Consider the following 12,413-nt stretch of genomic DNA (forward strand, 5'->3'; position numbering starts at 1 on the left):
CACTAGGGATGTAAACCATAACATCGCAATATTAAAATTGCCACAATATTGTCGTTTTCATGTCATGATATTAAAAGGCAGCGCATCTGTTAAAAAGGCGAGAATGTAATCTAGTTGTGCAGCTCTATCGAGCACCCTCTGGTTTATTAGTGCAGTTTAATTTTAATTAAGAATGTTTTGGTCACTGTGGCAGTTATCGCGTCTATAAATCAGTCGGGCCAGCAAATCCATCAAAAAAACGGAACTTTTGGATTGCTTCAGCCAAACACAGCATTGTGAACGACATAAACTGAGCCAATAGGAGCACACGACAATGACATGTGACGTGGCATGGCCACGCCTATTTCTTTTTCACCGCTGTTAATGTACAAAAACACAATATTGTGTGGCCAATATCAGTATCGATAGCCCTCTTGTGGATGTTTTACCATCAGGAACTAAAAATTAGAAGACAATAATTACCATTAATTCCATGCAATTTTAAGAAAAAAAATTATATACGGATAATAGGTATTTCGTTCTAAGTATCTGTCTCTCTTTTTTTTTTTTTTACATCCCTTGTATTTCAAATAAATGATTTACAGGCGAGTATCAAGGCATTTAAGGATACTACATTCATGTGAAAATGGCAGAAAAGTATCCAGATTGTCCCCTAAATGTGGGGTGGCCAAAGAGCAACCAAGGGTTGTCTTGGCCACCCCTGGCCACCACGTAGCTCCGCATGGAATTTCTGGTGGGAGGAGCTAAGGTGAACAAAAGAGTAATGAGCGAGCAGCTATAGATTCACCCAATGTGTCTTGAAAAAATGGAGTGCAATTCTTTGCTGCATCCAGCAGAGGCGCTGGTGATTCAGTCTTGGTAGGTTTCCGGTCTTTGAGAAACGTCATCATCAGCCTCAGCCATGGCACAACGTCTCCAAACAGTATTATTCTGCGCTATATGATGCTGGCATCAAAACAGGAATTTTGAACATTCCGATTTTTACCATATTTTAATCAATTGATTTAATTGATTTATTGTTATTTCCCCCATGGAATGTTGCGAAATAGCCGGTAAGACGCTCCCACCGTGTGAAAAATGCTAATAAGCAAATGATCCGTTCCAACTTTGTGCTCTGCGGGTATTTCACATTGACTTTCTGAGGCCAATTTATGCCTTGAGCGAATTAGCACCTCGTCAAACTGTGTTTAAAATAAACAGATCAAGATGTTTTTTCTTCCCCCCCCAAATTTGAATTACTTTGTCACGGTGCATGCGAGGACAAAGCCAGAAGACACAACGCGAATGTGTTTCACAGATTTCCAGTGAAGTGAGACAGCATCATCTCCACTCACAAAAGGTACAAAGAACTGAACCTGCTTGTTTTCCTCCCATGTGATCTTATCTGCTTTTTCTTTTCCTTTTGTTTACCAGCGACCCAGATGAGGACGTGCATTAAATCTCCCTTAAACCTCTGCTTCCTCTGTCATGTTTGTGTGCTCATCCTTTTTTTTTTTTTTTTTTTATTAAACAAGACAAAGCTATTCTCACCACTACTTTAAGACCATAAAGTAATTTGTGCCGCAGTGCATGGCCATTTGTTATGAGCGCACTCATATGTAGAGATTTAGACACACACACACACACACGGGAAGCAAAGCAATCGCTTAAGGTCGCCGAGGCTTCGCTAAGCCTCTGTAAATCAGCCACCATGCGGCACTGAGTTTTATTCCCCTCTCTCTCTGTGGATGTTGGCTTATGACCCCATAGGCAGGAGGTTATTTATTGCATTTGTCACAGCTTGTGTTGACTCCCAGCCACTCATTTATGGTTGGAGGCTAGTAGTAAGCTAACGGTATAGCGAAGCTGTGAAAGCAATTGAGTCGACGTTCCCCCCTCTTGACGTCTTATCTCCTGCCTCTTTATAATGGGCATCAAAATGAAAACCCGAGGCAAAAGAGATTCCTATTAATGGCAATTATTGTGAATGAGAAAGGCGGGCTAAAGACAACAAAGAAACGTATTCCCAGCAGGCTGAAGTCAGTGATGATGGGCAGCCTGCTGCTCTGCCTTTTCCCTCCAAATTAGAAAGCAATCCGCATCTTGTCACATTTGTAATGAAAACATGAGGTGTTACTTTGGTCAATATAAACAGGCTCAGCGGAATACATGTGCCACCGTTACGTAATCAGATTACACAAAACAAAATGTAACTGTATCCCATTACAGTTACAGGAAAAAACATGTAATCAGATTACAGGTGCATTTATTAAAAATGGGGATTACAATTACGATGAGAGAGAGTGCGAAAGACGGGGACCGTTGCTACATGTCGGGGAGGTGGGAGGGAACGAACTGACGAGTCGTGTCCTCCACACGCGGACATTTTGAAAAAGCTTCACGGACGGGAGGAGGAAATGGCGACCGGTATTCACTGGAACTTACTCGCAGCGAAAGTTTGAGCTAAGACTCCAGCGGAATGCTACGCGCTGTAGCTTCTTGCTAGATAGCCCGCTAGCCTACAACCATAATGCGAGTTACACCTTCCAAACAAATCTTCCTCCCACCAATTCACTATTTAAACATCACATATACGCGGCTAAACTTGTGACTGGGATAAAAGTTCATTTTGCGGTTCTATCTATCTAGACAGTTCGAAAACAGCATATGACCTTCAATCAATCAATCAATAGCCTACATGGTTTTTAATTACATAAGGATTTTTGCTACTTGTAGGCTACCCGGATCCCTATCACCCGCAAATGGCAGGGGCACATTGTATAGAATATATATTGTGGTGATATTTATTTGTATTTTGTCTTCATGAGCATACTCAATATTGGAGTAATCCAAAAGTAATCCAATTACATGACTTTAATATTATGGTACTTGGATTACATTACTAACTACATTTTTTTAAGCAGGTAACTTGCAACTGCAATGGATTACATTTTAAAAGTAACCCTCCCAACCCTGAATATAAAGTGAGGAAAGACAACTGTCTCTATTGCGAATGCGAAAACAAGTCGTGTTTGAAAGAAGAGGAGATTTCCCTTTTTCTTATTTCTCAGATTGCTTCTTTTTACTTCCACGTTTCTCATCGAGGTTTATTTTTTTATTTACAGGAGAGCGCCTAGCCTGAGTCACAAGTCGAGGTTGAAATACAAGCCAACCGAGCATTTCGGCAGCACTGACAGCTGAGAGAACCCGCCCCGACTGCGGATATACGAGGCGGTCCTTGAATGAGCGCATAAGACAGAGCACTGTGATGTAATGGAGACAAGGCTGCTAACCGATGCTGCGGAGGAGGAGGAGGCCAGTTTGTCTGCTCAACTTCACAACCTTTCATATCCGAGATCTATGTCCACATAATAGAGGGACCCTTCGTCAGTGTCAGCTTGGGGTTGCGGAGGGTTTGTCTACGTAAGGGGTCAAAGAGTGAAATGATCCACAAATGGGGGGGGGGGGGGGCATTGGTCAATTTTTGACACTGCGCAAATGAGGTGAAATTGAAGTTGTCGCAGTATGAGAGCACGTTTAGATAATAAAACCTCTGCTCAGGTTAGGATGTTTTCATCTCAATTGCTAATAGCGCCATCTTTAATCGGAGTAACTCTCTCTCTCTCTCTCAAATCTGTGTTTGCATATATGTTTATAATTTAACCACCAATCAAGCGATTGGAACGGGTTAGCAAATGAACTTTTGCCAAATAACACGTCATAGTCCCAAAAATGTTAAATGTGTGAGTGCACTGATACAGCACTTTATCGACACCATATTTTGTCGAAGGCGCTTTACCAAGCCTCATATTCACTTCTTTAAAAACATTGTATCATATGCGGCCGACGTGCTAACACAACATATGGCAAGGCTTCCCTTTGTAGTTTAAAAGAACTTACCTTAAAGTGGAAGTCAACCTTAAACATTTCTTGACAATAATATGCTATATGTGACCTCACTAGTCTAAACGTGACATTCTGATTAATATTACATTTGTGGAATATGAGTTATGAAGCAAAATTCAGCCATTTTTATCCATCCGAGGGGGACGGCCATTTTGCCACTTGCTGTCGAATGACCTGTTTTCTGAAGCTGAGTTGTGATTGGTTGTTACCTGAGACCTGAGCTACATTGATGTCATCATCAGTCAACAGCAAGTGGCAAAATGGCCGCCCCCTGAGATGGATAAAAATGGTAGAATTTTGCTTCATAACTCATATTCCACAAATGCAATATCAACCAGAATACCGGATTTAGACTAGTGGGGCTGCATAGAATATATTATTGCCAAAAAAACAAAACGATTTGGCTTGACTTCCCCTTTAACTCATTCACTGCCATTGACGGCTATAGACGTAAAAAATTCATTTGAACTATTTCTATTAGTTTAAAAAAAAATCCACTTTTGTTAACAAGAGTATGAAAACCTATAAATTTTTAGTGTACATTTAGAACAGTTATAAAATTTGTAATTAATCAAGAGTTAACTAGTGAAGTCATGGGTTTAATTACGATTAAAAATTCTAATCGCCTGACGCCCCTAATTTTTTTTATCTTTTTTTTTTTATCGTGTCAGGCGGTTGAATTTTTTAACTGTAATTAATCACATGACTTCAATAGTTAACTCGCGATTAATCACAAATGTTATATATGTTCTAAATGTACAATATTTTTTCTAGCTTTTCATACTCTTGTTAACAAAAGTGGAAAAAATGACAACTAGAAATAGTGAATAATGAATAAATAATAATAATAATAATAATAATAATGAATTTTTGACGTCTATAGCCGTCAATGGCAGTGAATGAGTTAACATCCAGCCAGGATTCCTCGCCATATACTAGCCAAAAGCAGAACAAAGGGTGTTTTATCACTTTTGGTTCCATGATCGTGTTTGTCGTACTAGCTAGCTAGCACGAAGCTAACCTAACATTTAAGGGGTTGTCCTGCCGTTCCATCATCCAAGATTGTAAAGATTGGCTTTAGTGATGAGAAAATGAAGCTTCATGAAGCACTTTTAGATGGCACTCTCTAGAGGAGGAAAAATATATTGCAAGTGCTTCGTGAAGCTTCATTTTCACATCACTATTACTACTGGCTGCTTAGCAGTTCAATATAATGCTCATTAAGCATTGCAGTAGGGCTGCTCACTTAAGAAGAAAATATTACAATTAATTTGGTAATAATTGCAATCACGATTAGGACGATCATTTATTTGTTTTTTTGTTTGTTTTTTGGTACAAAACAAGAAAGTGTTTAAACATGTAAAAAATAATATATATATATATATATATATTAAGACAAATACATTTCTTTGAAACACTATAATTTTGCAACAAGATTTAATATTTTTTTCATTTTCAAAAAAAAAAACATGCAAATAAATAAATTTGAACAACTAAAAATTAATAATAACAATCTTTTAGTTTTGTTTACGATTATGCCGATTTTGTCATTGTGGAGCGTAATAATTGAAATTGTAATTGAATTTCGATTACTTGCACAGCCCTACATTGCCGTACACGCGCAAACATATCCGGGTGTCGCTTTCTAAAAGTGCACGTCACATGACGCTGTGCACTCCCCATATACATACATATGTCACATATTCAAACAATTAGGGAGTGTGCTGTGATTTGACACTAAGCTTTACTATAGAAAGAGTGACTCAAACCTTTTGACAATGTCGGTTCCATTCCAGCAGGACAGCCCATCATCAGAGGCCAGTTCACTAACACACAACTGATCTGCAAGGCCACCGTAGTACGTCCGGTAGAGGCGGAGACTGTTCAGGAAGTCCCTATAAAATCAGTCAGCAGGCACACAGGAAGCCACTCATCAAAACTTTAGGATCTCAAGTGATATGACAGGATTTTTTTTTTTTTTTTTTTTTTTTGCACTTACCTTCTTTTAACAGCAAGGGAGTCGCCTGATGCTTTGGTTGGAGTTTTAAGAGGGGTTGATACTCTGCTGCTGTGCTGGATGCTGGCTGTGTGCACAGCCTTCTTGGTGCGGGACCCGCACAGTTTGTGCACCTGTCACCCAACGAACATAGAGACACTCACATCTTATTTTGTAATGTGAACTCGAGGATGGTAACCGTTGCTGTGACGTGAATCATAAATGTACTGTGAGCATGGTGGGTGCAATGCAAAGCTTAGCATTTCCTGTCTAGTGCAACTATACGATGTCACTAGATGGCCACTAGATGGCGATGTTGTATGTAACTATGTCACCTTTCCAGGTTGAGGTGGCATTTTTGCATTGAACTGTTAATTTTAATTAAAGAGATTTGTTAGTACCTCAGCATCCATTTATAGTTTTATTATTTTTAAGTTACCTTTTAATATCCACAACAACAGTAGTAGATTTTTGTGTCCGTAGTGTAGCAATTGGAACATTACACCACCATATCCAGCAGATGGCGCTGTTTTGATAGAAACTTATGGCTAAAAAAAAAGTGCAAACTTTTTTTTTTCATTTTAAATAGAATTTTTAATTATATGTATACTCATGATCTTTATTGCACTTTACAGACCTCATGGTGAGTCATTTCTAATATTAAGAAAAATGATAAATGATACATTTTTAATACCAACTTTTGACTTCCTACATTTGAAAACAAACAGCTGTACTTTAGTGGTTCAATCCCTCCAAGTTCCCTTTTAAATGGATCTGACCTGCGTTGCGATCCGCAGTCCGTTTCTTTGAGCAAGTCCAACAGCGTCGCGCAGCAGCGTGTGAATTCCCAGAAGCACTTGCTCCAAATCGTGCGATCCGTGCATCCGAGCTGACAAGTCCTCCAGTGAGTGGACAAACTCCCTCCAGTGGATGTCAATCTCCGCCATACTTGCCAAGCAGCCCCGCATCACGTTGAGGCAGTAGCCCATGCAAGGTTTGGACTGAGTTAAGCCCTAGGAAACAAATGACTTTGCGATCAATCTGAATTGTTTGGGATCGGTCAGCAGATTTGGGAGCGGCGCAATCCTACCTGGCAGTGGGGGCAGTAATGCATCTTGAGCAAAGCCTTTCTGCACTCGCGGCTCAACGGCAAGTGGTCCGTCGTGTTTATGACTTCGATGCCGAGGTGCAAAGCTTGGAGAAGAACCTTGCCAGACACCCCGGAGCGAGCGATCTGATCAGCCAGTAAAAGGGGCGCCCCGCCGAAAGGCCTCAGGTCACGGCTCGATGACCTTACGCACTCGGCGTAGCCCGCCGACAGGTCGCCGAGGCCCGGGTTGATGAAATGATTATACACCATCGGGAAGAGGGTATCAAAAAATCTCTGGACAAAGTCCTCAACGTTGAGCTCGGACCCGAGCAGGAAGAGGCTAATGTCAGTGAAGAGTTCGCCGACAGGACCTTGGGCCTGATCAGCAATGTCGCTGTAGGACTCCTGCAGCACGGCGTTGGTAAGATTCTCCGCCTGTCTCCTCAGAAGCTCAAATGCGCCTGTGGAAAAAGCAGCAGGGAGAGAAAAGGGTTCGAAAACAAAACAAAAAATCTCTTAATACCTTGCAATTTCAGGTAAACTTGCAAATGAAGGGTGCTGAGTGTGATGGAAAGAGGCTCATGAAAAGTTTATTTAAAAAAAAAAAAAAAAAAGGCAGTGAAAACTGCAACATGAGGAAGGTAATTCCAATTTGTGTAGTCGCTGGTCCTCGTGGCTAGAATTCTGTCCGCTTGCATCAGTGGTGTTCTAACTATGGCCCGGGGGCCGCAAAAAAAAAAAAAAAAAAAAGTCTGGAAGTGGGTAGAGTGAGAGGGGAGGGTGTCAAAAATAATAGGTACCACTAATATAATATAGTGTTCCCTTGCTGTAACGCGATTTACTTTTCGCGGCCCAGATTTTTTAAATGCAATTTTGCCCGCTTTTTTTTTTTTTTTTACAGTAATGTACCTATTTTATAACATGTACAAATGTTTGAACATTGAGAATGCTTAAAGAAGAGAGAAATGTGAGAATATGTAAATGCCTTGATGATAAAAATGAATAAACTGTGTGGCGAGGGGTTTTAGAGCCTTAAAACATTTCGAATAAATGTCAAACATAAAGCTAAGTATTTCACGCATTTCATTTATTGCAGGTATTTTTGGGAACTTAACCCCAGCGGAAAACGAGGGAACACTGTATACAGTAGAGCTTTTGAGATTTTCTGTATGTGGCCGCCCCCTCAAATGAAAAGTATGGACATACCGTGGCTTACATGAAGCCCCCTCTCTCTGTACAAAGCTGCCGGCAATCAAATAAATCCTCAGCACATGTTTGTAATCACATTGAGAATCCAGACAGTTTGCTCGGCAATATATAACATATAAAATCAGAATAACTTCCGTTTCTCAAGAAAAACATGCAGCGAATTCATTCCAAGCTGGGAAATTGGCATGGAGAGAAACACAGATTCAAAAAAATGAAACATGTGCAGTACATGAAATGTGTGTTTTCATTTTACATTCCTGCAGTGTTAATTGCTTACTGGGCAGCCTCACAGTGTTAAAAAAAAATATTCTCACAATTATCTCTCAGTTTGGCATTTATCTCTTGTTAGATTCCATTAGTGGGGTTTATAAGAAAATAATGTGCCAACCACTAAGGTAGGCCTACTGTAAACTCTGAGCGCAAACTTACAGCAGACAATATACCAGACTTGAGTACGCACCAGAGCACTCACAACAACAAAAGGTGCCAGACTTTAAGACCTAACTCCCAAAAAAATAATTTGCACTTTTTTTTAGCCATACGTTTTTATCAAAACAGCGCCATCTGCTGGATATGGTAGTGTAATGTTCCACTTGCTACACTACGGACACAAAAATGTATTACTGTGGTTGTGGTCATGCTGCGTTGGGTTGTGGGCGCGGGCCGTGTTGGGGTGGGGGGGGCGCTCCTGGCTCCTGGGTTTGCTCTCCGGCCGGTGGCCCCTGCGGGGTCCGGGGGTTGTCCCTTGGCGCTGCCGCGGCCTGGGGGGCCCATGGGAGTTGTGCTTGCTCTGTCCTGGCCGGGGTCGACGGCGCCCCTCTTTGGTGAAGGTTTTCATGCATGCCAGATCCACCACACCAGCATCTATCGAAATTCAAACACAATCTGCCTCTTCCTCTGGTCGTTGAATCGGTGGAGGCTGATGTCTGTGGATCTCACTCCTCATCTCATTCCTTCCTTTCCTCAGTCTCTCCTTTGGTCTCTTGAGGTCTCCCTAATTTGTTGGAATTGAGATGTTTCTGGGGTTGGTGAAAGACTCTGTTTGGTAACCCGGTGGGTAGTAGGTAATGTCTGGTCGGTGCTGGATTTCACTTTCCTTTCTTTTCTTTGATCCTTCCTCGGGTCTCCTGACAACCTCACGACTCTAGCTGGATTCTGAAGTATTCGGTTTAGGTGAACGGTATGGGATTTTTAATAGGTTTTAGGTGAACTAATGAGTACACACTCACACGCACGCACACACACACACGCACATGCACATGCACATACTCACCCACGGAAAAAAATTAAAATAAAAAATAAAAAATAAAAAATAAAATAGAGAGCAATGATGATGACATGTCAAATCGGTAAAATTACCGAATGAACAATACTGAGCTCTCTCGGAGAAAAAATTTATAAATAAATAATTTTTTACTAATTCGTTGGTAATTAACCACAAAACAAATATCACAATACGCATGCTAAATGAGGATGTAGTAAACAACGTTTACTACAATGTCACCTTTATCCCTCTGACACTTTTTGCGGTTATTTTTTTTCCCCCCTTTGCAGCTAATACCTAAGCCACGGCCACTCTGACATCATGTGCTGATCATGAGCTGCGAGGCAATCATCCGGGTGAAGGCCCGGAGCTGTGAGAATTGTGGTTGGGGAAGCGCATTGAGACATTATGATGAGGGGGTGATGAAGGAGTCTGACATGCCTGCAGGCACATTGTCTCAAACAGGTAAGATTAGAAACAGCCGAAGCTGTACAGAAGTCTTTGCACGTCCTCTGTGAATAAACGTTCCATCCATGTTATATATCACTCATTTTGTTCAGGGTTGCGGGGGCCTTGAGCCAATCTCAGGTGACTTTGTGCGAAAGGCACCCGACACAACAGGTTGCAAATGAATCACTGTACAGTACATTATATCGAGAACAAACAGAGTGGGAAGTGAACCCACCAGTGAACCACAACAGCAGAGAAAAATGTGCTCATGAAATACCGTTTGAGATTATTACAGGCCGCGGGTGTATGAGGCAGAGCCATCAGAGTAATGAGGGATCCCACAGGGATTCCAGCACGAGCCCCGGGTAGAGGTAAACACGCGAGACTGTGGAACTAATGAATATCACCCGTCAAGCTACATAAATATATTTGTGGCAAACAAATTTGCTTGTGTTTTATCTCGGTGTCTAAACTCAAAACGAAATCTTGTCATTCAGTCCTTCATCATCCAGACAAACATAAAAGGGCATGATTAATAACCCGAGTAAAAATTCTGCAAAGCCGAGCAAGTCTGAACACACAAACTCATACCGTGTTTTTGATAATATTTTAAGCCCGACAAGAAAATATCTCACATGGAGGCCTTGGCCAGCAGCAAGGCCTGCAGGCAAGCCTGACGACCGTCATACTCAAAAGGCTGCGAAAAGGAGAATTGTGAGGAAAACCTGTGCTAGGTTTTTTTTCTTTTTTTTTTCTTTTTTTTTGAGCTAAAGGGAGAAAAGTCTAGATGACTTTCTCCTCCCAGCGACCGAGACAAAATCTCTTCATTACAGCTGCTTTGATCATCAAAATAAATGATGTTGAAATTCAACTGTCATGGTGTACATTAGAGTTAATACATAATGTTGTAAACACTACAACATCTTCCAAAGTTTGAGAATGACCAGCCGTCATCCGGACCCTTTGGCTTTTAGATCCCAATTAAATGACGCTTTCAGTGGGATTCAAGTAACGTAGCGCTTTGATCTATGTCTAAAAGGCTTTCACATTTGATCGCGTTTTCTTCCCGCCTCCCACAAATGATGCACTCTTTTTTTAAGTAGGAATGATCTCGTTAACTGTGACAGTGTGAGCTAATCTGGTGATGAGTTACACTAAAGGTTGAGACTTCTGGCAGTTGGCACTGAAAAGTAGTAAAAAAAATACTTCGACTTCACTCCAGTCATGTGCTAACAAATACTTCTTTCCTTTATCCGAATACATTCTTTGTAAGGTCACTGTGATATTTTAACGTAGATGCAAGTTCGTTAAGATCAAACAACACAAGAAAAAAATAATAATAATTGATCGCTATTGCAACAAACGGCAGAACACAGTTTACAGCTATATGACAAGATATCACATAAGCATTAGTGACGGGAAAATGAAGCTTCATGAACCACTTGCGATATTTTTTTTTACTCCTCTAGTTGGTGCTCTTGGTTTAAAAATAAGGGCAGTGCAATGGAAAATTATAACATTTTGACTGCATCTTAGAAGCAAGAGCACCACCAAGAGGAGTTAAAAGTATCACAAGTGGTTCATGAAGCTTCATTTTCTAATGGTGATGGGAAATGCAATATCGTAATTGATGTATTTTTTACTCCATATACTATATAGATATATATCTATATATATCTATATATATATAGATATATATATAGATATATATATATATAGATATATATATATAGATATATATATATATAGATATATATATATATAGATATATATATATATAGATATATATATATAGATATATATATATATATATAGATATATATATATAGATATATATATATATAGATATATATATATATAGATATATATATATAGATATATATATATAGATATATATAGAGAGAGAGAGAGAGAGAGAGAGAGAGAGAGAGAGAGAGAGAGAGAGAGAGAGAGAGAGAGAGAGAGAGAGAGAGAGAGAGAGAGAGAGAGAGATCGCAAGTGGTTCACAATGCCTAATGTTTCCGTCACTAATAAGCATCAAAAACGTTGCACAAAAGGATATTTGTCCCTTTCAATTGACACTGTCCAAAAGTTATTTGTCAAACAATACCAACCAACCAGGACACATAAGAAACAACCATTCACAGTGAAAGGTTGGTTGGCTTTGCCAATTTAAGAGTCTTTATTTACCCTAACAAGCAGCTTGTTGGAATGTGGGAGGAAGCCAAAGAAACTGGTGAGAACCCACACAAACAAGGGGAGGACATACTCCACAGAGGAAGGACGTTGCCAAGATTCCAACCCAGAACCTTCGGAGCTTCAAGGTAGCTTAACCACTAATGCACCGAACTACGAGCACTTATATTTCATAATAAATATTTGTACGTTTTTTTCTTTAAATACAACTGCTGCTAAAAAAAAGGGATCTGGCCAACTTGACCTGCATAAAGATGACAGCTATGACGGAAAGTGGACAAGGAAGCCGATAAGGAAATAGAGCGTACGCACGATAGGCAAGT

General features: G+C 40.3%; 1 protein-coding gene across 1 annotated transcript in view; it reads right to left on the reverse strand.

Moving 5' to 3' along the window:
* gpc5a (glypican 5a) overlaps nt 1-12,413 on the reverse strand; it is a 95,197-nt gene that overhangs the window by 67,932 nt on the left and 14,852 nt on the right. Inside the window, exons 3-6 of the mRNA XM_086070486.1 lie at nt 6,972-7,432; nt 6,661-6,894; nt 5,885-6,015; nt 5,655-5,780 (exon numbers count right to left, since the gene is read on the reverse strand). Coding sequence (XP_085926612.1) covers nt 5,655-5,780; nt 5,885-6,015; nt 6,661-6,894; nt 6,972-7,432 — 952 coding nt within the window. The remainder of the gene's footprint in view (nt 1-5,654; nt 5,781-5,884; nt 6,016-6,660; nt 6,895-6,971; nt 7,433-12,413) is intronic.

The sequence above is a fragment of the Leptonotus elevatus genome, chromosome 3 (genome assembly GCF_054856555.1).
Source record: "Leptonotus elevatus isolate MCC_2025b chromosome 3, RoL_Lele_1.0, whole genome shotgun sequence".
Lineage (NCBI taxonomy): Eukaryota > Metazoa > Chordata > Actinopteri > Syngnathiformes > Syngnathidae > Leptonotus > Leptonotus elevatus.